Source organism: Fundulus heteroclitus, chromosome 6 (assembly GCF_011125445.2).
Source record: "Fundulus heteroclitus isolate FHET01 chromosome 6, MU-UCD_Fhet_4.1, whole genome shotgun sequence".
In the NCBI taxonomy this organism is placed as follows: domain Eukaryota; kingdom Metazoa; phylum Chordata; class Actinopteri; order Cyprinodontiformes; family Fundulidae; genus Fundulus; species Fundulus heteroclitus.
The window spans coordinates 32412868-32439312 of record NC_046366.1 but is presented as its reverse complement, the minus strand read 5'-3'; the positions used below and the strand labels follow the sequence as shown (position 1 = coordinate 32439312).

Here is a 26445-nt window from a genome sequence, read left to right as displayed (position 1 = left end):
TTCTTTTTTTTGAAAAGAAAAGGAAAATGGTTTTAAATAGATTTTTATAATAAACAATTAATTTTTGTGGATGAGATCTAGAGGTGGACACGACCATCCAGAGTTAGTTTAGAGGGCATGAAATGTGCTCATCCCCCACACCCTCCTCCCTCGGTGTCTCAACTCTGAAGATTGTTTCTGAGTGAAGCAAAGTAGTTTTTTTGGGGTATGAAAAGGCGCAGCCCTGCAAAGCTCTGCGCTTTCTCCCAAGGAGGAGGCGTTTCAGCGTCTCTCTCCCTCTCTCTGTCCACCTCTCCTCCCTCTCTGCCCGTCCTCCTCCGGCTGGATCAGAGGAGATCTCAGTCGGAGCCGGAGAGGAGTGGCGGTCGGTCGGCATCTCTGCAGCCTCCCCGCCGCTTCACCATGGACCTGCGGACTACGAGGGTGTTGGGGATTATCGCTCGGGTCGCTCTGCTGCTGAGCGGGACAGCAGCAGAAGGTGAGTCTGCGCTCAGTGCGCCTTTTTTTTATTTTAATTTCTTTACCTGGTTTCTGGATGGAGACAGACCGGGTCCGGGCAACGCGGAGCCCGAGGGGGACGCTTCGAACACGGCACTGGCCCTTCTTCAGACCCCGGGGGTCCCCGCAGCTCGCTGCCAGCGATAAATAAACTATTAATGGGTCTGAAAGAGGTTTATTCAGCGGAGTTTAGAGTGCGGAGCTCCGCAGCGCGTCTTGGTTTGCGCATCTGTGGTGTTGTAGTTGTGAGGACACATCGCGTCTGTTATCCCTGTTCTCAGCAATGTTTCGCAGTCAGAGTTGTAGTTTTAGTGCATAGGAGCGCAGTCGTCTCATAGTAGGGAACAGTTCCTGTGCGTAAAATCAGGCTGGACCCGTTGGCTTTCGGGTTAGTTCACTGCAGCTGCGTGAGGAGCGTCCTGCGTTTGCTCCACAAAGCAGAGAGGCTTCAGAGGATGGCTGTCTGACTCTGAGAGGTGCCACAGTCAGGTTTGACCTCAGCCTGCAGGTGATGCGCTGAATCCCAGGCTGAGCGAAGCTGTTATAATGATGATGATGATGATGATGATGATGGTGAGGTGGTGTGGGGTGGAGAGCAGAGCTGTCATGGTGACATATGCAGGGATTTATTCAAATGAGGTGCAAACAAACTCATTCTTTTAGCATTTTTTGGGTTTATTCCTTCTGTGTTTGCTTTCTCCTAAATCCAGATCCTGTCTTTCTCTGTTTTTCTTTTCCTTTTTTAATGTCTTTCTTTTTTAATTCTCAGCCACTCCTCAGTAGCGGCTCAATCTAAACTCATTAACCTCCTCATTAAATCTCACATTTAACAAGATCGGTGATGTGAGCCCAAGTATTTCTTAAAGGTTTAGGGTTTATTTGAACAGGGCTACCTTTCAGTTTTGAAGGGAGGATGATTGTACCTCATGTTTCAGATAATGCCCGGTGTCTTTTTAAGACGAAGCTCAAACAGTGAGACAGAGTAAACAATCTTATCTCCATTTACTCAGTCCGGCCATGTCTTTGCTCTAGACTCACAGAGCGGTTGCCCTCTGTTAGCGGCGTTGTTTGTGTTAATAACTCCACAACTGAAGCATCTTTCCATGTTTCCACATCAATGTCAAGCGTTAATGGCTTAAACATCAGAGGATTTAAAAAATTTTTCACCACCACCTGCTTAATAACTCATGGTGGAGCCTTTGTTTGTCTTTAACTGCGGGTTTTTAAAGAATCGTAATTCATTTGTGTTGGAATTGAGATTGAAATCCATATTCCGTTATTCATATTCTTTAAAGATATAATTTTGCATCCAAACAGTAGAAAAATAGTTACTTTTATCTCACCCAACTTGTGAGATAAGTTATTGCCCATCTTCTCACAGCACTCTGCCCCTTCCTTCCCTCCACCTCATTACGGTGGAGAATCAAAACACCAAGCTGCTGCTGCTGCAAGTTTACAACTCCAGGAACAAGGCAAGTGCTTTTGAAGAAGAGCCTCCGCCACCCTCTTTAGTTGAAAAGGCTAGGGAGATGTTCATAGGTCTTTGGTCCATGAAGGGGGCGAACAGGAAAAGCTGATGCTGCTGGTAAAACCTGGATTTAGAAAATCCAGTGATGCTCCATTATCTGCAACGATGACAAATTTAACACGCAGGACAACGTAACCTTTTGTGTTTAAATATTAGCAACTTACTGATGGCCCATTATGGTGTTACATCATACTGAGTTCTCCCATCTAGTTATTTCTCAGCTATGCAACAGCTCCATCCTAGCCTTTTAAATGGTGTAATAAACGTTAACGTTGGGAAACGTTCAGCCCACTCCCATCCATTAGTCCTCTGTTCAGGAGTGAAAGGATTGTTGCAGCTAATGTGGCTGATAATTAATCTATCTATCCGTTCCGCTTATCCGGGATCAGGTCACGAAAGCAGCGGTTCATTCTCTCACCAGCTCATTCTGGGGAACCTCAAGGCGTTCTCAGGCCAGATGGGATGTGTAGTCCCTCTATGGAGTTCTGGGTCTTCAAAAGGGAGGCGCCCAGGGGGTTTTCTGATCCGCCTCAATTGAATCCTTTCAATGCTGAAAAGCAGAGGCTCTACTTTGAGCCTCCCTCTGATAACAGAGCTTCTCATCCTATAAGGCTGAGCCGGGCCACCCTCTGGAGGAAGCTCATTTTGGCTGTTTGTACCCAGGATCTTGTTCTTTTGGTCGTGATCCAGACTTAATGACCATAGGTGAGGGTAGGAATGAGACGGGTCGGTATATGGAGAGCTTTACTTCTTGGCTCAGCTCTATCTTCGCCACCACAGACCGGAGCAGCATCCACATTGCTGCAGAAGAAGCTCCAGTCTGTCTGTCCCTTCCCTGTTCTAACCGACCATCACATGAAGATGTCAAGATGCTTAAACTTGTCCGCTTGAGGCAGAGACTGACCCCCGACCCAGAGGGGGAGAACCACTAACCTGGCAAGCCAGATTGATAATCTGTAGCACTCTGCGTTCTGCACATTATCAATCTGGGACTGCTCCCATTGAATTTGTTTGGGGAAATGAGGGACATTAAGCAGAACTCTCTGAGCTGATTGGGCGAAGCGACACCTAGTGCCTAATTATAATAATAATAATACATTTTATTCAAAAGGCGCCTTTCTGGACACTCAAGGTCCCCGTACAAAAGGATAAAAAAAACAAAGGTTGGTTTTAGCCAATCACGGTATCAAAAAGACCACAACAAGGTGAGCTAATCAAGGCACTTCTTGCTGTTCTTCCATTAAAGAAGAATAAAACAGGTGTGATAGCAGCAGCTAAGCGTGCGTCTTCACACGTTGCCGTGTTTGCGTTGGTTCGGCTCTTGATTTTGTCTCACTGGTATGTCCCGCCTTAAACCGAAAACTGCAACAGGATTGGCCTGAACCGTTTTTTGGTTCGTAAGTCTGAGCGGTCCAAGATGGATTCTCGTGTGTTTGTAAACGGTCAAAAACAGTGAGAATTCATCTTAAAGGCGTGGTTAGAAAACCACCCCTCCTAAAAAAAATCAAACCGAGTTATTATTTTCAGATGAAGAGTAAATATTACAAAAGTTGGACCCAAATAGAAACTGACAATTCCACCAGAAGCCTTTCAGGACCTGAAGCAACCTACCCTGCTGTCTGTAGCTTGATCATTGAAGAAAATATGATTACCACATCCACTGAACCCGAACAGGGGAGCTGCTGAAGACATTTGCACGGACCAGATCCTTGTTTACACTTTAAAACCATCCGTTTTATGTTTAGTTGCTCAACTGAATCCAAGACACGCACTTCCATAAAGGACATTAACACTTCCACTAAGCATTATCTTGTCTGCTGTTTTGCTGTACAGGATAATGACACAAAATTGTGCTAAATTGCTTAGTGCTTAGTGGAACTGCTCTAATTAGTTAAACTATTGTAATTGATTGTATTTTTCTGGTCAATATTAGAAGAAACCTGCTGTGACAACCCTACTATGTGATTATTACAATGATTAGACACAATGTCTTGGTACCGGAGTATACATATGGGAGCAAAACAGACCTGAGCTTCCTTGTTTGTACAAATTTCCTGCTAAGTTTGAATCCAGGTGTTGGTTGTGGCATGTTTTGGAGAGACCAAGAGACTATTGTGAAGACAGTTTGCCAAACAATGTCCAGATCTTAGTATTGGGTGTGGAGTTTCCTTGGTTTCCTCTCATAGATGACATTTTAAATTTTAAAGTGTCTCCCTGAATAAATAGAGAATAAATAAGCAAATCCTTCCCCTGAAATACGGGTTCCTGTCTCAGTTCAAAAGCATGAATATTAGTTTATTCAAAAATTTAAAGTGTCTGCCAGAATTGCCTTCTTTATGTCTCTGTTTTGCGGCTTTCCTCCACCTCTTGCCCACTCGTCGCTTCACCTGTTACCCTGAACAGGATTAAGTGGGAATAGAAGAAGGGCTAGTTACTGGTTTATTTGTGTACCACGGTTTCCCAACCCTGGTCATTTTAGATGCTTGGTTCCTTTATTACACCTTGCTTAATTAGCTCAATATCAAGCTCCACAATAGCTATCTAAAGTGCACAAGACTGGGTTGGGAAACACTGCTTTATGTTAAACACAACAAAGCTGCATTCAGGAATAAGAAGAGGAGCAGATATACACAAAAATGCATCAAATACTAATTATAAATCTTTATTAATTTGCTATTTTGCACTTACAGTTTTAGTCCTATGTTTAAAAACATGTTTCTGTTAAGCCGATTGTGGAAATGTCTACAAACTGTAACACAAGCGATCTTTGCGCGACGTAATTTGCAGCCATGTTTGTTCACTGTTGCAGTGCATATTCACATATTCCTTCACCTGATTGTCTGCGCTTCACTGTGGGGAAAGATTTGCATCTCTAACATTCAGGACATGAGGCTCAGAACTGTAGATTAAAAGCTGATACTGCTGGTCCTCACAGAGTGAATGAGTACATTTTATGCGCATAGGACCTTAAAAAGATAATAATGTATTTCACAGAAATATAACAAGTCACCAAGATCAAATATATCTTGTAAAAATTAAATAAGGTAAATCATGAACAAGTACCCCCATACCAGCCCAAACAGACGAGTCTGGAGCTGCTTCTTCTCTGGTTATGTTGGTTTTATTGTGGCTATACATGTCTCTCTTTGATTTGTCTCAGAAAGACATGTATGTCCAAAACATGCTGCAAATAAAACATGGATTCAAGGAGATGTTCAGTAGGGCTGTAATGCTACATAAAAATCACATCTCTGTACATTTTCTGTACGCTATAACAAAAACAAACATTGGAAAGTTCAGAACATCTCATTGGAACATCTCATTGGATTTTTCTTTTCAGTGAATAAAGTAGTATGATCCGGCATAGCCAGTGCACGGAAAGATAAATTATACAACAATATAACCACTAAAAATGGTCAGTGTTGGTGTTTAGACATTTTTAGCAACACATTTCAGAATAAAATGTGTTTAAATAACTTTAGTCTTGCTCTAATATTTAGACAACCCTGCTGTACCTGAATGTAGCAGAGTAGTTGTTCGGAAACTCGCCTCTCATCAACTGGGTTTCCCCCGACTTGCCTTTTTATAGGACGTTCAGAGTTTGGGCTCATTGGATGCTCAAAGTAGCAGAAACGGCCAGGGTAGAAACCAAGCAGCAGAAACCTTAATGTTCCCACAGAGCAGAGTTTAGTGATAGCTGGGAGTCCTCTCTGGGTTGTTCTGGTGTCACTTCTTTAAAAGTTCCCTACAGAACGTTGTATTGCGCCCCTCGTTCCGCACAGAAACATTTTGCACGTGTTCGGGTAGGAAACAACGCTGAATTTGTTCGATACATGCGTGCATTGAACCAACAGGGCTGTACTGAATGCTTCTGGTACGAAACCATTCAGAAGACATGCGCTGTTGATGTTGTTGGCCTTGCCTTCATGATTCAAACATCTGGGTCCAAAGTTACTGGGTTTGCTCTACAGAAAGAACTCTAATGTTGGAGAACAACAAACAGGCAAACAATTTCATCTATTTGTCTATTTCTGTAATCAAAACCAAACCCGTGTCTAGTGAATGGTTTGACTCATTAACTTATTAAATGCACTGCCACCACATAACTAGCAAAGCTCAGTTGGTGCTCTTTTCTTTTTAATCATCTCACAGACAGTAAAGTCGTCACCACTGTCACATTAGTAAAAATGCACAGAGAGTTTGGCAGGAGCACATAATCTGGAGATTGTTCTCCCCCATCCAAGACAATGTAAAGCAGTGATGATTGTGTTGTTTTTAATTTGAGAGCAACACTTATTATGCAAAATCCACTGTTTTATCCCTTAAATACGTTTTGTTGTGCACTTTGAGTCACTAGGAGAGCAGAAAATGTTAATGTAGTCTGTCCAGGAGATGCATATATATCTTTTTATTCATTTTGGGTCATATTTTTCAAGCTGTTCCATTTTCCCTGGTTTTTATAAAAAAAAAAATTAACAATTAAGTCACAGTATTTGCCACAGATCTGGTAAACAGTGTGATGGACTTCCAGCTCACTAGTATCGCCAATCCCCCATTTTCATTTCTCAAAGCAATTTTGTTTTCCTAGCTCAAGGATGCCGAACTTACAAGTGGACAAGTCATTGGTCTTTCATTACACCGTCCCACAGCATACTACAAAAATGTCCGAATGGGGTGGAGTGAAATGCTTTGCAACCTGGAGCCAGCCGGGTTGTAAAGTGCCTCCTTTAGATTTAAAGAGACAGCACCAAAACGAGTTGCTCTCAGAATTAAACCGCAGTAATTACAAAAGAGATGCTCTGATTGGCTTTAAAATACCACCTGATGAAAGAAATCAGACTGTATCTATTTGAGCTGTTGCTACTATAATCTAACCTGTAGGCAAGGAAGATCCATACATTTGTCTTCTGTCCCCTTTATGCAGATACCCCTGAATAAGATCCTACACAAATGCTGTGTTAGTTACATAAAAAGTAAAGAAAGACAACCTTTGTGTGATTTAATATCAATATACAACATTTGTTCTGTGAATGTCATTTTGGAGAACATGAGTAAACAAACAGTATGACGCACTTTTCCTTTGGTTAAACAAGGAAATGACAGCATAACGTTGTGTGGATTGGGACGTAATTTTCGTATCTTCTGGATGTGTGTCTGCTTTAACACAAGTTATTCAAAAATTTTGGTCATTAGCAGGGTGTCTGTAGAACTGAATGCAGAGAAGACAATTCAGCCGTTTTATTCAGTTGTGTTGCACCAGGGGCACAGTTCGCAGGAGACTCTCAAGGCCTGGATTTTACCACGCCTGGCTTAGATCAAAGCATATTGTTGTTAAGATGTCAAAACCTGTATCTAAATCCATTTATGAATTTGTTCCAAGACTTCCAAAAAGGGTTTTCAGAGACACCAACCATTTATTCTGACGGAGTTTGAGTCTATTTGCAAAGAATGGCCCAAAATCTCTGTCTCCATATGTAAAAAGCTAGTAGAGGCATACCCAAAGGACTCTGAAAACAAATGTTCAACACACTTTTCAGATTATTTGTAGAAAATGATAAAAAAAAAATGCATCCTTCTCCTACTACTTCAGTATAATGCCATACTTTGGGTTGTTCTGTCACATAAAATCCCAGTATTTCAATAGGCATTGAAGTTTGTGGCTGTGTAGTGTCATATAATTTAATAAATACTTTTTGTAAGCCACTGTAGTTTCCAACTCTACCACTCTAAAATCCCTTAACATAAAGCACCAAAGCCTGAGTTAAAAATCATCACTGTTTTAGAGAGGATCCGTCTATGCCTCCCTCCTCTGTGATTTGTTTGATTTTCTGCTACTTTCTTCTCAGCGTGGTGCATCTGCAGATTGATAGATGATAGGTGAATCTAGTCAAAGCTGTCTGGAGACTCTCAGAGTTGGTTTCTGTCTGTATCCTCAGACTTCATTTCTCTGTTTTTCCTCCTTGAATAAAACCGCACCACTCAAAATGTCATCCTCTCATCGCAGTGCAAGAAAAAGCTGACAAAATGGATCGCTCAGATGTTTGGAGAAACGGTGTTGGAACATTTTAGTGGTATTTCAGGGGTTACAGTTGGCTAAATCTAGGGCATTTTAATTGACTCTGAGGCCATTTTGGACCAATATTGCATCATAACTTGCAGGGGAAAAAAACACGTTCTTATACCTTCGTAAAGAAATTTCCACAAGCATTGTAGTTCTATCCCTTCATGTCTGAATTAATCAATGAGAGAAGATATAATGGAGTTATATTATGAAGGAGTGAATTCATGCCAGGGCTAAATGGACACGCTGCTTTGTTTGGCCGAGCCGAGGTTCTCAGCAGGAATGACAAGGCCCTTAACTCCAATCGAGATAGATGGAAATTGTTCAATATTCGGAATGGATCGCGGCCTTTTGCCAGGAGCAGAATTGGATGTGGATCCCAGCCAGTAAAAAGTTGGACAGAGGTCCAGCAAATCTAAACTCCCGCAAAGCCTCTGCAGCCGGAAATACAAAACCGTGTTTGGATGTTGTAATGGCTTATCTATGATTTCTGATTCTGATTCTGACCTCACCGATGAACAAGCATGAGATGATTCACGTTTTCTTATGGCAATTAATCTCAGCTGCAGCAGTTGCATTCTGGCAAATGTTTTGTTGTTAAGGATGTCTTTTAGTCTGGGAGATTATCTGAGTTTATACGGAAATATCTTATCAATAAGTTTTTTTTGGAGCTATGAACAGGATTCCTTTGCAGTCTGGAAAAATCCGGAGAAGTAGGGAATTTAATTTCTTTATTTCCCATTTCCAGATAAGTATACAAATAAGAATACAATTATAGAAAAATATTTGTGTTTCTAGAATTTATTTCCTATCCCACTGTCCAAATATTGTCCTCCCTCCCTTCCATCCTTCCTTTTTTGTTTCCTTATCTCCTTCTGTCTTGTATATCTTGTGTCCATCCTTCCTCCTTCTCTCCTTACCTCCTTCATTGCATTCCTTTTTTTCCCCCCTTGTATGCTTCCACATAATTTTTTGCAAAACTGTACGTTACCGAGAAGGGATCGTGACGTTTTCATCAGACTTTAATTTTGCCTAATCACTGTTGAAACGTTTCCTGTGGCGTTCAGGCTTCTCCGTGTCTCTGTCCCTCTCTCCAGCTTTCTTTGTTGTAGGCTTGTGCCTTTTCTTTCTCTCTCTGTCAGCGTCTGTCTCTTACTGAGCTCATCTTGCCAAGCGTGACCCAGCAGCGCACTCATCATGCACGGACCATAAACCTCAGCAGCATAATAAGTTAAAGCTGCAGGGATCCCAGCTGCACGCTTCAGTCTGAGCCTCACGACTTCACCCACCGCGGAGGCTTTCCGCCGTCCATAATAGACGGCGCGCTAAATGACAACAAAGTAGAGCAACATATTTCAGCAAACGATGGCGCTCTGATGACTTGTTAGCTGGAGCGGCGAGCTGGTTGTGTCACTGGATCTGACTTAATTAGATCCGAGGAAGTCGGTGAGTGAATCAGCTACCCGCAGGGCTGTAAAGTCACAGTGCGTTTAATCGCCTTCCAATATAACAACATTAAAGAGTCGCTGTGGGTTCAGCGGCTGAGAAACAAGCGGCCAAACGACAAAAATCTGAAGCACAAATGACACTTTAAGCTGCCAAAAAACTCAAATTTATTGTTCAGTCACTGTTTGTGCTGAAAGGATTTTAATTTAAACACATTTAATGTGTTTCTACTTAAAGGAACTTAAAGAAGCCTTTCATTATTTGCTCAAAAGCATACTTTAGAGTCTCATAATTTAAGTTTTACTTGCTTGATTTAAACAAATGTGTGTAAAACAATATGATGCATGTTGGAGAGAAAGGCATAAATAAATGCTGTAAAAATATAACATTTTAAAAGGAGGACAATTTGGTGGTAATTAATGTAGTGGTGCATTGTTTCTGACTGAGAGACTCAAATTTGTCTTACTTAAATCAACTCCATGATGGCTATATGGCAGTCATTGCACTCTTTAATAGTTTAATGCATTCAATTAATACATATTTGGGAAATGGTGACTGAAATATGTCAGTAGACACTTAATTCTAGAGCGTGAGTAAACTAATGTTTGTGGTATAGATGAAACAACCTAAAGTGGCACACATAACTATACATTTTCATCCAGAGTTAATACCGTGTAGAAATGCCGTTTAAAGGGGACATACCACACAAAATCCACTTTTATAGCCCTTAAATATATTTTGTTGTGTCCTTGAACTCTCTAGGACTGCAAAAAATGTTTATGCAGTCTTTTCAGGAGCTGCATAGATATATTTATATTCGGTTTGGGTCATATTTGTCAAGCCGTTCAGTTTTCGTTGTTTTCTATTACGTTCAAAGCTTGGGGTACTGTTTCTCTGTGGTGAACGTCTCCATAACTTTCTCCCAGACCTGTCTGCTCTGTTTCTTGGTCTGGATGATGCTGTTTCTTCTCTAAACAAAACACATTTTAGGCCTTCATACAGCTGGTTTTTATTCTGTTAAGTAAGTACTTGACCTGTAAAGGCGGTTTGTGCACATGCTTTTATTTAGGGTTATCAAAAAAAAATATATATATACTTTTTAAATTTGTATTCATGAAAATGTAAAAAAAAAACATCATTCCCTTCCCTTCCAGTTTAGAGTTATGCACTCCTTTGTGTTGTTTTATCACATAAAATCCAAATAAGATTGACATTTGTAGTAGTAATGTGACAAAATCTCAAATGTTCAAGTCAAGACAGGCTGAGGATTATTTATAATGATCGCCGGGGTGTGTAGGGTTGTAGCAGTAGTATGGGCGCCCCATAAGCAAAGGCTGCAGTCCTCGACAAAGCCGCTCTGAGTTTGTTTCCCAACCTTGAGACCTTTGCTGCGTGTCCTCTCTCCCTATTTCCCGACGGATTACTGTCAATAAAGGCCACAAAAACACATCACATAATAATCCTGGTATTTAGGAATCCTTGTAACTACTACACAGCGGGAATGAAACGTTGTGTTAAATGCTTAAATGGCTTAACTAAGAAGCAAAATTATATAAACAACTGTTCCAGGAGCCAAATTTGTGCTTTAGGAACAGAAGTTAAGCTTAAAAAAAAGAAACACATCCTACTGAGACGTCGGTACTGCTGCTTTAATATCAAAGGAATTTTTTTTTTCTTTGCAAAGCTGACAGTGTATAAATGATGCAAAATGAAGCAATGCAGCCACAGAGGTGCGCAGATCTCCTCTGAATAACAATAAAAGCATCGTTAAAGTTTTCCGTCCTTTTTTTTTCTTCACCTTGGAGCTGACTACCCTCCTCATCTCTGGGTCTCCAGCAACAGCCTCTGAAGGCTCATTTCGTTCTGGTTTGCTTCATATTCGTCTTGAGTCCTGCAGCGGTCTGCATGTTGAACAATTTGGTTTGTTCTCTGAATGAAATTAATGTTACTGTGTTTAAGAACTCTTATTTTTCTTCTTTTCTTTGCCTCCCTCAGAAATCTTTGGCATTTTCAAATGTTTGCTTCCTTACTTCTCGACGCGTGTTTTCCAACGATGTTTTGTTTTTGTGTGCTGTCACCTAAGACTTCTTAACATTTCTACCTTTAAATAAACAACAACAGAGCGACCATGATTTAAAAAGAGAAAACTCGTGGCTTTGAGTTCCTCAGTTTCATTCAAACCGAAGATTAACAATTGAAATTTTTTTCTCTCTCTGTCCCTCAAAGCGGAGCTCCGCCGTGCCTCAATCAACGCCGCGTATTAGTGCAACAATGTGAGGCAAAATGATTGGCTTTAGTGGATGAGCAGCAAAAGCTCTGATTCAATCTGTGGTGAGTCATGTGAAAACTGAATGCTGCGCTGCTGTATGGTGAAAAGCTTTCGGACCCAGAGGAGTTTCTGCCATTTCAAAGCTATAACCAAAAGCAAATCCACAAACCGCGACTCCCTGAAACCAATAAGTGTTCCTTCAGCTATTCGCTCCTCCGAGAGCCCACCTATAGAACATCGCTCACTTAATAATCATCCTCGCCAAGTTCCCCCCCACACACACATTTGATTTGTTTTAGCGCTGCGACAGAGCCGGGGGCAAGGTCTGACTAAAGCTGTTTATCAGAGAGACTTAAAAGGGGCCTAAAACACGTCTGGAGAGGTTTGGTGTTCTTGTTTTTTTACTCATGAGCTCTTAGCACCTTGCTATCTTGAGTTACTTGAAAATTGGATCCATTTTTAGACTATTTAAAAGAAAAAGATCCATCTCATCTCTGCAGTTGGTCATGAGACGGTTGATTAAGTTCGTTTAATCTGCAAAAAATCTAAAATATGAAGGGAAAGAAACTCAAACCGCCCTCTGTCCTGTTACATTTAAAAAAGTAAAAATGTCCATTTTCAAATCCTGCGGTTTAGGCAAACTACTTAAAATGTTCAGCCCTGTGAGTGAACAGCAGTTTGATGCAGAGAGACACAAAGCCCCTGAAAATTGCACCCAGCTGTTGGGTTCAGTGGTTTAACATAAAGCAGGAGTTCAGTGAATGCTGTCACAGGATATTTACATTTGAAAATTGTTTAGCTGTCGAAAGCTGCTGATGGCTTGTAAATTGCCAGTCGCTTCATGTCGTATTGTGTTTGAATCCAGTGACACGTTTAAATGTGTATATGAATCATGAAATAGCTGTTTCAGTTGTTACAATTTGTACGTTTTCCTTGTTTTACAAACTCTGTACAAACAAAAGTTGAAATTGTTTAAATGCGTAATTTTCCTTTGGTATTAATAGTGTTTTTGAATTGAAATGAGTTTAATTAAATCTAGTCCAGGTGTATATAAACATATATGTTTTTAATATTTTTCCTGGCATAGAATTAAAGGTAAAATTACCTCTAACTAAATATAGTCCAGCTCAACCTAACTCATTCAAAATGAGTCAAATTCAAGCCAATTAAACTGTAGCATCAATTATAGTTAATCAAGTTGCCATTAAAGCTAATGTATATTTTTTAATGCAAACTAGTCTGTAAAAATCATTGATATGTTCGTGTAATTGGTGACCGTTCTGAAATAAGCTATCTCTCTAATATTTGTGAGTTTAAAAAACCCAGGCAAAGTCCAGATTTGGGGGATCTGACTGCTGTCTCTCTGAGGACCATAGCAAATCCTCATTACATTGTTATTTTTAGTATAAAAAAAAAAAAAACACTTGTAAAAACTTGCTCTCTTAAGGAGACACATTTGCTACGTGTCTGCAAAACATCATGACTCACCTTCCTGGCTGACGAGGACATCCTTGGCGTGCTAGTTATATTTTCACACAATATTGAGAGTAACATCAATTTGTCATACACTCAGTCAGGCTGATGACTGTTCAAAAGTGTAACTCCACATAATTAACACAACAAATAGATGCCAGGACTTTCTTGCATTTCATATGTACTGTATTTTTCACATTATAAGGCGGGCTTCAATTCTTAAATTTTCGAAAAATTTGATGGTTCGCCTTATATGTGATTAACTTTATGCTTACTGACTGATTTTATGTGGTACAATGCACTCAAAAAATCTTTTAAAATGTGTAATTATGACTTTGGTTAGCAAGAAAACCGCTCCGCTTAATGGATATTCAGAGCATTACGGTACACTGTGTCACTACCTGATAGGACCCCTGAGCTGTCTACAAGAGTGCCTAACTGTAATGTCTAAACTAGAAGTGCATTCATGTTAATACCCCGACGGTCTTAGGCGTACTTCATTCCGCCAAGGTCCGCGTGTACAGGTATGTAGAGAGCTACATTTTTACAACTTCTCAGCAGCAAGAAGTCTTCACATAAAACTGTTTTATTTGTGACACTGAGGTTGATACACGGAGCTGCTCCAAGCAGGCGTTCTCCAGGACGCAGCATCTCAGTCCCTCTCTGTTCTCACTGACAGGTGGGAGCCTGCTGGAAAAGCGACGACTCTAGGTGCTCAGCTAGCTAATCAAACGTTTTACCATCACTTCCGTCGCTTCGTCCCACTGGCAGAAAGTCTGGGAATTGTAGGAATTTGTCACGAGAAATGTAGACAACAGTACGCTTGACTATGAAGGTAAAATGTCCGCGGAGAGTCAATGTAGAGTCCACCAAGTTCACAGTACGTGCACAGTACGCTGAGTATGTGGGAGTCTTTAGGCAGCCCACAGTACGTGCTAGAAACAATAAACCTAGCGAGTTAATTCAATATAAATATATATATATATATATATATATATATATATATATATATATATATATATTGGCCTTATGTTAGAAACAGGGCAGTGTAGTCCAACTACTTTGTCCTCCTGACAGAGACGGATAGAGAGCTGTGGACGTGAAGGAGAGATATTACACACTTGGGAAGAATATTTAGTGGGCTTTATAATCCGGTGCACCTTATGGTCCGAAAAATACAGTGTATATATATATGTATATATATATATATATATATATATATATATATATATATATATATATATATATATATATATATATATATATATATATATATATATATATATAGGGTGTTCATGTGTAGGACGATGGACCTCATAGGGTATGGGGGGACACCATGCAGTGGTGGTCAAAGGTCAATATAAAGAGTTTGCAATAAGCACCCCTAATATTGTTTTTGACTACTTTAAGACGTGTGATGCAAGTGTTTCCACTTGGCTAGAAGAAACATTGCTTCATGAAAAAGATCCTTAGTCTCAAAATGACACTTCTCTTGGAAACCGTCCTTGCCATCCATGCCTAATATTTTCTAATGGTAATTAGATCAAGGGGAGATGTAGAATCACCTAAAAGAGGCCCATGAATCTACTGGAAGAAGTCTTTTGTCAGACAGGCGTTGTGAACTGCAGTGTTCTCCTGATGAAAACCTTGTACTGCACCAATGACGTCCCTTCATAAAGAGGGATCTCCTCTGCAACATCTCCAAGTCCAGCTGAGACCTCTCTTTCCCAAAGGACAGAGCTTCCAAATCTTGGTGAAGCCTCCTCCACTGTGTCGTGTAGAAAACATCTCCTTGTCATGCCAACAATGCAGGAAGTCATCAGGACTGTTAAAGAATTAATCCTTCTTCTGCTTTTCAGTATCCTGTGTTTGGTGCTCCCTGGCATAGCCCAAATGGACATGTTTGTAGCCTGCAAGAATACTTGGCCTTTAAAGATGCTTATTGTCCCTTCAGGTCTTCTCTTGTTGATTCTGTCTGTTGGTTGTTGGACTACCATCAGGATCGGTAAGGGTTTCACTCTCAGTTGAGGATCTGCCCGTATCCTCCAGCCCAGAGCATATGAAATTATTTTTAAGTCTACCACTAGACTTTTTCGTCCTATAACCCTCAGGATTTTCAAAGAAATGTCAGATGACTGTCTTACTGGGTCCAACCTTGGCAATGGAGGCGCCTTGTTAGAGGCCTTCCTTCTTCTGCACAACAATCCTGCCATTAAAAAACGACTGAGAGCCTTATTGTCTTTGCTATGTGAAGGGTTATGGCAATGTAAACGCTTAACAGAAAATGATATAAAGCCAACATAATGCTAACATTTAACTTCTTAAGGCTACAGTTTCAAACTGTTGATCCACTGATGAATGGTCTATTTAATGTATTTAATGATTTACCAGCTCATTCCTTTGGACTGTTGATCCTGTTGCTTCTTATTACATAATGAGTTATGGCCCACCAGGATGAAACAACAATGTTTGTCTGATCTTTAAATATTGATGATGAGTGTATCTATTGTTGGGAGGGGGGGGGTGTACTAACATTTTGTAAGTAGCTCTGGAAAATGCATTCAGCAGAAACTTTTGCAGTGTGAAGGGTAATGTCATTGTCCATTTATGGTTGGGATTAGTGTTTTCTTTTACGTCAACCTTACAAATCAATATAATGAAAAGAATAAACGATTTCAATACCCCTCCTATCTAATGTTCTCCTTTTATATTTATTCTGTGGAGGAAAAGTATATGAAACAACACCTTTTAAATTTCCAACTGAAATACATGTCTGCTGTAAGGTTTACAAATGGGTTTTAAGGTAGTTAATTTAGTTAAACATCAATTCTTGTCAGGAGTATTATGCTCACTTGGAGAAATAAAATGAGGAGGATGTAGTTTTTTGTGGCTTACCTGTGTTAAGATTATAGATGAAGTGACAAGAAAGAAATCAAAATGCATTGAAAATATTTTTCTCAAAGACCAAATTACTTAAAGGAAGTGAAAGATATATCAACAGGTGTAGACGTTATGGAAAAAAGTCAAAATAACAACAGTTAAGGTCAAAATGATGACAAAATTAGGTGCCATAATAAGAAAGAGTTTGAAAAAGTATCGACAATGAAGTCTAAATTACACTGGCACGAAGACGTGTAACAGCCATGGCTCATGTAAATTAGTTAACTTTACCTTTCAGAACAACACTCTTTTAGCATATTTCCCAAAAGACAAGTTTATTTGTATACCGTATTTTAGTTCTGTTTTGTATGTGTACTGTAATGGAAAAGAATCAGTAAAGCATGTGTGGAGAACTGAAACTGAAAGAATTAAAAATAAAATCAGATATATATAAATATATAAAATAGCACTATACGGTTGCTCTTAGTGATTGAAAAGTGCTTAAATAAATATATTGGAAATAAATACAGAAAAAACCTGAAGGTCAATTAAATTATAAAACGTGGTAAATATATTGAATATTTTTTCACAGCCATATAAACTTACATTAAAATTATTGCTCTTTTTAAAATTAATTGGTACATTTTAAGTGCTTTACACTATCAGTAACACATATTTAGTGTAAAGCTCAACTTAAACATGTAAAACAAAAAATAGCAATAATAATAAATTAAAGCTTATTGCCACTGACAGGGAATCTCTTTATGGGGAAAAAATCTACCAAAAACAGGCAATTTCTGAGGTAACAGCAGGGAGCAGCATTACCATTTTATGTTCAATACCAAAGTTTAACTTGGCAGTGGTTACAACTAACTTGTTTCTGTCATATTCGATGCTGGAAGAACTTTAAACTGAAATGCTTGCTAACTCGATATGCTTGCGTTTATTTGACGTTGACACGCGTTTTTTTTGTTGTTTCTTTCTCGCGTGCATATAGTGAATGACAGGGAAAAACAGGCAAAAACACATGGATACTTTGAAACGCGAAGCGACTTTACCGACGGCGTCGATGCAGACCCCCCCCGCTCCGCTCCGCACAAAACTTGTTCTGGCCGCTAACTCACCGCCTCGCCTAAACAAATTCCTGCGGGAAACACCGCCTTCCGCATGTCGGCTTTGTTTTTTTCCGGCCAGCACCTTTCTTCCTCTGAATCTGAGGCTGGGCTGACAGCGAGGTTATTGGCGCATTATCGCCACCTACTGTTCTGATTCAAACACCTACACCGCAGCAACAGACCTTCACAAAATAAAAGCATGTGAGCAACATGCGTTAATGCGCGTTAAAGAAAATATCGCCGTTAATAGTCTAATGAGTTAACGCGAAATTAACGCGTTAACTTGCCCAGCCCTAATATATATATATATATTAGACTTAGACTTACACTTAGACTTTCTTTATTGTCATTTTGTATACACAGAGTGCATACAGAACGAAATTTCGTTTTCACACAGCTCAGAAAGATTGCAGTAACTCTACAGGATACCTTGCAGTGAATTACAGTACAGGATAAAGTGCAGTGATCAATCGCAGTCACTTACAGGATAAATTTCAATTTACTTCCGGATAAAGTGCAGCAGTGAACAGTAGGCAGTTAAAATGTAAACAATGTAAACCAAATGTAGACAAATATGCAGTAGGGTGCAGCAGTGATTTGAAAGTAGACAGTTGCATTGTACACAGTTTTGCAGTACGTTTCCGGTTAAGGTGCAGCATCAATTTTGCAGGATACAATACAATGTGCAAATGTGCAAATCAGCGAATCTGGTGTGGTACACTTTTGTACTTCAGCAGTTCAACAGTCTGATGGCAGCAGGGAAAAAGCTTTTGCAGAACCTAGTGGACCTGCAGCGGATGCTGCGGAACCGCTTTCCAGAGGGCAGCAGGGAGAATAGTCTATGGTGGGGGTGTGAGGGGTCCCTGATGATGTTACGGGCTCGGGACACACATCGCTGCGATGAAATGTCTTTAATGGAGGGAAGAGGAGCCCCGATGATCCCTTCTGCTGTCCTCACCACTCTCCTCACGTTCTTCCAGTCGGAGGCACTGCAGCCTCCACACCACACAGAGAGACAGCTGGTCAGAATACTCTCTATGGTGCTTCTGTAGAAGGTCGTGAGGATGGGCGGGGGCAGGCGGGCTCTCCTCATCCTCCGCAGAAAGTACAGTCGCTTCTGTGCCCTCTTCACCAGTGACGTGGTGTTCACAGTCCAGGTGAAGTTATCCGTGATGTGCACCCCCAGGAACTTGGTGCTGCTGACCACCTCCACAGCTGAGCTGTTGATGAGCAGTGGAGCATGGTGAGGCCGGTTTTTCCTGAAGTCGACGATGAGCTCCTTCGTCTTCTCCACGTTCAGGATCAGGCTGTTGTCTCTGCACCAGCCCACCAGCTGCTCCACCTCCCCTCTGTAGTCCTGGTCGTTGTCGTCTCTGATCAGGCCCACCACCGTTGTGTCGTCTGCAAACTTCACGATGTGATTGGTGGTGAACCTGGGGACGCAGTCGTGTGTCATCAGGGTGAACAGCAGGGGGCTCAGGACGCAGCCCTGAGGGGAGCCCGTGCTGAGGGTGATGACATCAGAGGTGTTCTGTCCGACCCGGACTGACTGAGGTCTGTTGGTGAGGAAGTCTAGCAGCCAGTTTCGTAGGGGTGTGTTGAAGCCCAGATGTTCCAGTTTTCCCACCAGATGTTGTGGGATGATGGTGTTGAACGCTGAACTGAAGTCCAGGAACAGCATCCGCACGTGCGTGTTCTTCTCCTCCAGGTGTGCCAGGCTCAGGTGAAGAGCAGAGGAGATGGCGTCCTCAGTGGAGCGGTTCCGTCGGTAGGCAAACTGGAACGGGTCGAGTGTTGAGGGGAGACTGGAGACGATGTGTTCCTTTACCAGCCTTTCAAAGCACTTCATCATGATGGGAGTCAGTGCAACAGGCCGGTAGTCGTTGAAACAGGTGACTTGAGGTTTCTTTGGCACCGGAATGATGGAGGCAGACTTGAAGCATGCTGGCACTGTGGCTTGGTCCAGCGAGGTGTTAAAAATGTCTGTGAGGACACCAGCCAGCTGACCTGCACACTCCTTGAGCACCCGCCCAGGTATGTTGTCGGGGCCTGGGGCCTTTCGCGGGTTGACTCTCCTCAGAGTCTTCCACACGTCGGCGGTGTCAAGGCAGAGGACCTCCTCTTCCTGATGGGGAACAGCTTTCACTGCTGGAGTGCTGTTTAGTGCCTCGAACCTCCCAAAGACTATTAGGTAGCACTTCCCTGTTTGGTAAACAATAGACCAGATAACACTAATGTCTATTTAGTCTTATAATTATTTTATTTTAATTGCATAACCTTAATGTGCCACTTAGTACTTTAATTTACTTGTCAGTTGTTTGACGATACAGATACATTTCACTTCTTAGAGACAACTATCATTTTATGCCACAATTAACGAACAAACAAACATGGATCTTGCACAGGCCAAATTTATTTTACAGTGAAACTACGGACCTGGGTATTCAGCAGCAGCTTTGTACAATTCCTGTTTTTCTGGTTATTTTTGCATAACATTTTGTTCAGTGATCTGCTCTGTAAATCTCTGTCTGGTTCCACCGTGTAATCCGCCACATTTGTCTCCAATGTCTTTACAACTAAATGGCGGACTAATGGAGGGAGGAGCACTGGTTTGTTTCATTAACTGGCTGTTTATTAGCTGACGAGCTGTCGGCTGATTCATATTTTCCTGCGTTGACTTGTGAGAGTATCAACCAGGCCAGCCAGGTTGATACTCTCCGTACGGCACATTATTAATCAGGGACCTCTCCATTTGAATCCGTTTGGGGAAAGGGGAAACTCTCCAAGCTGATGGGCAAAGCGACGCCTAGAGCCCGCCTACCAAAGCTTGGTTTTAGCCAATGACGGTATCAAATTAAAACAAGGTCATGAGAAACCACATGAAGGTAAGCTAGTGAAGGCGCTTCTTGTTCTTCTTTCAAAGATGAAATTGTGGATTCTTACAAAACAGATGTGATAGCAGCAGCTATGCGTGTATCTTCCTGTGCTGCCATGTTTTTGTTGCTTCAGCTGTGGATTCAGCTGCTCTTGCTTTTTCACAACTGGTATGTCCCGCCTTAAACAATAATACTGCAATGTGATTGGCCCGAATCGTTTTTGGTTCGGACACAAACGGTTGAAGCCGGAGCGGCACAAGAAGGATTCTCGAATGTTTGTAAACGCACAAATACCACGTCCGTCAAACTATTATCAACGTTAGCTTGTTCTGGAGGTCTATTCACAGTTGCAGAGACAGGAGCTAACTTTTTACCTTTTTACGTTGCTCTCAAACGTACGTTTTGTACTGTTAGCTTAGCATGTAGAAATGTTAAGCATGTTTTTGACCGCCTGCCCTTTTAAAGTAAAGTTGCTCCGAACAACACTTTCATATTGTCTTCTCGCTGAAAAGGTTTTGCGATTTCCTGGCTGTACTCGACATGTTGCGGTTTAAAACATCCAGCAGCGGATAATTGTTGAGATGATTGGCTGCAGGGAGTGGAGGGAGGCTCTGCTGTTGCAGCGGTGTGGTCGGAAGAGGTGCGACTATTTGAGGAAACGTGAACGGGTCAGTTCATATCGATTTTGATGCAAATCCGTATCTTTGAACAATTAAAACATTTTTTAGTATCGATTACATCGAGGTATCGATTATGCTGTCAACCCTCGCTGCAGGGCAACAGTGCTACTGATGGCACCACTGTGCCGCCCCTTTACCACAAACCTTCTGTTGCAGCCTGGATCAGCTGGGGATCACACTACATGTGCTACAGAATCAGAAAGACTGCTGGATAACAATGTCACACTTCATAGAAATTAGAGAGATGCATGACTTATTTCTGCACTGAATAAACGTAAGGCTTTTAACAGATATGTACAGGGAATGACAGCACATTTGTTACCACCTATGTTTTAGAAGCAGGATAGTTTAAAAGCTCTTTTACCTGCCAAAAAAACCGCATTACTCCCAAGTTTCATTACTTGTCATCATCTTAACTAAAACTCTGAGAGATTCATCAGTCTTCCTGGAGGTTTTTATCTCCCCTCCTAGCAGCTTCGGCGCCACTGGAGTGTGTGCTGTAATCATAGCCTAATGACAGATTATCTCTCGAATACTAAATGACTTTAATCCTGTTTTAATGACAGATAATACCACCACACTCCAACTGCGCGCGCGTGTGTGTTTTGCATGCCGATTTGCATTTTCGCCCCTTTTCCCCGGCTGCATAAACGTTTGTGACTCACTGGTCTGAGTGATTCATTGTGCTCACAGTAAAGCAATAAAATGAAAAGTTTGTCGTGAGTTTAGCCCGAGAATGGATCAGACGCACGGCCGTCCTGTCCTGACTGGGACTGTCATGGCGTAACGATGATAGATTTTAGTCAGTCTTCGTCCAGTTGTGCTGCAATCAAACTCCAAATTGGTGCCGATGTCGTCATCGCTTTGCAGCTAATGACCGACAGCGTGTCTAAGGCTGGGTCCGGTCCGGTCATCTACATGCTCACTGTGGCACCACAGACTTTTATTATTCAGCTGCTTCAGGCTGCAGGGACCTAATATGAGTTGCAGTAAATTATTGAGATGTTGGAGGCTGAATGGCAAAGTCAGAGGTGTTATTACTCACCCACTGACGGCTGTTGGGTGCCTTTAGAAAGAGTTGGTTATTTAAGCTGCAGAGGCTCCTGGGGAATATTAGGACGGCTTGATTAAATCTCCCCGCTCCTGAAGTATCCCTCATCTGTTCCGAGATTAATCTGGTGAATGCTGAGGGTGGAAAGTGTAAATCCGAACTCATTTTGAGTGTTGCAGAGCCCCATCCTGTGGGAATTTATGGCTTTTTGGTACATTGGCTGAGGGGAACAATACCACAGCTATTTCCTGTTAATATGTGTTGAAGTTTCCTTTAGAACCCCTGGGCTGTTTATGATTCACGAGAGGACAGCGTGAAGGAAAAGGAAAGTACCTGAGGATAAATCCACTTTGTATTTTTCTTTTAGCGTAATGTATAGGAATGGGAAGAGGCAAAAGAAGAGTCATCAGTGGGATCTGGTGAGGTCAAGGTTGCAGGCCAAATTGGAAGTCATCCAACATGAAGGTGGCTTCACTAAGTCAGCATCTACAAGACTACCGTCCATTCACGAAACGTTCGCATCGCCTGGACTGGAGTGTCTATTCAGAATGAGTCTGGCGCCCAGCAAAACAACGGAGGCATTTATCAAACGCAGCCGCTGTCGTCGAAGATGAGTTGCCGTTGCTTCAGATATCAGCTTTCATGTGTGCAGGTCATCGCGCTTCATCACCGCGGGTTGACGGCGGTCTCAAACCTTAAATGGATGTTGCTCTGGTAGCTTTATTCGCAGGGGCCCGTGTATTAGTTATATGACTGTTATAATTTGGGGACATTAAACGTACCGACTGAAACAGCATTAGTCACCAAGGACGCCGTGCTGTTTTATTCTCCATTACAGGAGAGATTAATCTCTGATGGATCGCGACGCACTCAAACATAATAAGTTATTCCAGTGAATGGAACACGATCGCTCTGAATAAAACAATGCAAACAAATTAAAATAGAATGAAATATTTTATGGGGGATGAAGGGGGGGGGGGTAAACTTGTGCAATGAGCGTATCAAGCTGAGTTAATCTCTTAATGCTTATAGATCTTAATAGATCTTACATGCGCCCAGAGAGAGAGACAGTGAAACACTCACAACCCGTCATCCTGCTGGGATATCGTTTGGTCCACACGAAGAGCAACGTTGGGTATGTAAACGATTCGATTTACAGGAAGCTGGCAAGTCTAGAACGAGCGTGTTTTATCAGGCGGTAACCAGAGCACCCAACAGTTGGTCAAAGCCGTGAGTTGAGGTCTCCAGAGAATGCCGTGTAGATGAACCAGACTGAACGATCAGCACTTAATGCAGTTGAAAGGGTCACACTGGGACTGTGCATGAGGTCAGGCTGTTATAGCGTAAATAGGCTGGTATGAGAGGCAGGCTCTGTACAACAGGAAATGACGCGTCTGTGTGTGTCGCTCAGCCATAGTGACCGAAGAGTTCCCGTGAGCCGCAGATTGCAGAAAATTGCATTGTTTCATTAATTTCTAGAGAGTCTCTATATCTCTTGATATTGTTGGATTATTGATTCGTTTTTAAAAGTTTTAACTTGACAGGAGTGACACCTTATTCGGGGCTTGCCACAGCAGGTTATTACAACTTGGACATTTCTGTATTCCAGTATTTTAGTGGATAAAAAAGTTGAGACTTTCTTCAAATATTTAATTTAACCATCCATTTTCTGACCTGCTTAATCCCTCATGGGGGTTGCTGGTGCCTATCTCCAGCGTTCACTGGGCGAGAGGCAGGGTACACCCTGGACAGGGTGGCGACCTGGACAGGTCGCCAGTCTGTCACAGGGCAACACAGAGACAGACAGGACAAACAACCATTCTCACACACTCACACCTAAGGAGAATTTAGAGAGGCCAATTAACCTAACATTCACTTTTTTGGACTGTGGGAGGAAGTCAGAGTACCTGGAGAGAACCCACGCATGCACAGGGAGAACATGCAAACTCCATATAGAAAGGCCCAGGGTTGGATTTGAACCCAGAACCCTCTTGCTGCAAGGCAACAGTGCTACCCACTGCACCACTGTTCAGCCCATTTCATTTAGCTACTTATGTTTATATTTTAAGTAATAGAAATGCATGGGAAATCAGGTGGAAAAATCAACATTTTATTGCTAATAATGCGATAACATAGTGTTTACTTGAACATTTGTAGCAAAGGAAGCATCTGCAGCTAAAATCCAGAGTTAGCTTTCTTTGTAGTGAAAACAGTCACAGAGAAAAAAGTGCACAAAGTGTCTCTCGCATGTTGCACAGAGCCAATATTGATCCGAGTGTGACGTTCGATTCAGCGTTTAATTATTAAGTTTGTGTAGCCTAGAATATAAAAAAAACCCCAACAACCATAGATTCTGCTTTTCTTGCAGGGTTTGAGCAGCTGGTGCGTCTTCATCACTTTACATGCTGGCCCAAGCTTTATGGCGTCCCTCCTCCCACACATGCAGATAGACGCTGACAACACTATGATTTTTCTGTTGTGTAATTTTCACGAACCGAGTGACCACAGCTCTCCAGCGCCTGCTAATGAGGAGAGGTAAAGCGAGTCGGTTTGTGTAGCGGGGAAGGACAGAACTGAGCCAGTGGTCATTAAAATCAGAGGGAATCTTAACAGAACAAGGCAGCGTAAAGTTTGAGCCGAGCACTGAAGTGAAACCGAGCAGGACCAGGGGAAGAAGAATGGACATGAACCAGAGTAATGTAAAGTATTAAAGCCTAAACCTCAGGGGTGAGAGTCTACAGGCTGTTTGCTTGTATTGCTCCCCTCTGTGTTGCTCACAGATCCAGTGACATTTTCCTCTGCCAAGTCCTCGCCGCAGCCACCATTTGCTCTTAAGATGCACTGCCTCACATCCTGGAGATGATTCGCTTTAATGAGATGAAGGAGGAGGATGACAGTGGATAGCAGGTATGATGAAGACGAGCAGAAAGAGGCTGTGGATAAGTGAAGAGGAACCAGGTGGGGGAAGAGGATTAGGCTGAGGCGAGGGGGAAGAAGAGGAAAATGGGAAGATAAGAAACCGTGTCTGGCTAATAGTTCCCCGTGTCTTTCTTCCCTCCTGTAACATTCTACAATTTCACCTCGGCTGCCTTTTAAGGGAGCATGAATTTGTACGTTCCTGTTCACCGTTTAGTTTTTGCAGGGCTACGAGAGAAGCAGGAGTTTCGCATAGCGGCAGTGCTATGAATATCAACGTCCAAGGAGACGAGTGGATGTTTGAGAGAAACTATTACTTCAAGTGGAGTGAACTCCGATGTTCTTGTCAGTGTCACACTGCAAAAACAGAACTAAAAATAAGTTAAATTTCCGTGAAATGAGTGTATATGTCCTTGATTTGAGCAGGTAGATAGGACTATTTGGCAATGGAATAAGATTTTTCCACTTAAAATAGGAACAATTCATCTCCATAATCTTATTTCAAGTGCAGAATGTCTAATTATCTTATTTTAGGGTTAAAGATACTCATTCCATTGGCAGATAATCTTATTTACTGGCTCAAATCAAGGACAAATAGACTAACTTTGAGAACATTTCACTTGTTTTTAGATCCGTTTTTGCAGTGGCACAAATAGGTGTTACGTTTTCTCTGATGCAAAAATAAACGAGTGTCTTAATTTCTTTTCACATGCACAAAGGTAAACCCAGTCATTTTCAGACTGCAGGACATGAAGATGACTCATGCATCAATATTCAGCTCCCTTTATCCAAGATTAAGATCACATCCTTGCAGGATTTTGGGGAGAATTGTGAACGCAAATTAAAATGTAAAACCGACGTGCATTTGTATTCAGCTCCCTTTACCTAGATGCCCCCAAATAAACTCCAGTTGCTTTCAGATAGCAAATACAGGCAGCCTTGTGTGTAATTTAATCCCAGTCCAACTGCAGCTGCGCCGCGAAGGCCTCAGAGGCTGATTAGAGGACACGAGTGCAACAAACAGCATCACCAGGAGCAGACAGGTCAGGGAGAAAGCTGCGGAGGAGTTTAAACCAGGATTAGATTACAGAAGCTTTGAAAGTCTCAGAGACCACTGTTCAATCTTTCATCCAACTGTAAACCTACAACGGCATGGCCTCCCACTCTAAATGACTGGCCCAGGAAGGACGCTGCTAACCAGAGGAGAAGCCAAGGGGCCCATTAACTCTGGAGGAGCTGCAGAGATCCATCACTTAGTTGAGGGGGGGTGTTGACAGCTCAGCTATTATTTTTGCACTCCACGTTTCTGACCTCAGCGGAGGACGTGTAGGGTGCACAGCGCGTGGAAGAGAAAAGGTACTCTGGTCAGACAAGACCAGCACTGGTCTCATCAACTTTGTCCTGCACTATAAATAACCCTTAACTCCACATTCCCACAGTGAAGCATGGGGGTGGCAGCATCGTGCTATGGGATGCTTTTCTTGACCAGCAACGGGGGATGCTGATCAGAGTTGACGGATGGAAGCTAAAAATTAGGCAAGTTTATTTATATACCTTGACAAGGGCGGTCTCTGTACTGTGGTGAGCACGGAAACCTGACTGGAAAACAGTGGTTGTTGTTAAGAAGGTGTTTGGGGGGAGTGGTGGCCTAG

The 26445-nt window shown here is 42.0% G+C and overlaps 1 protein-coding gene across 1 annotated transcript in view; it reads left to right on the top strand.

Annotated features, from left to right (window-relative positions):
- The first annotated feature begins 214 nt into the window (after positions 1–214).
- Positions 215–26445, top strand: part of LOC105915956 (contactin-associated protein-like 4) — a 201330-nt gene continuing 175099 nt past the window's right edge. Inside the window, exon 1 of the mRNA XM_036138619.1 lies at positions 215–478. Within this exon, the coding sequence (XP_035994512.1) occupies positions 403–478 (76 nt within the window). The 5' untranslated portion in view covers positions 215–402. The remainder of the gene's footprint in view (positions 479–26445) is intronic.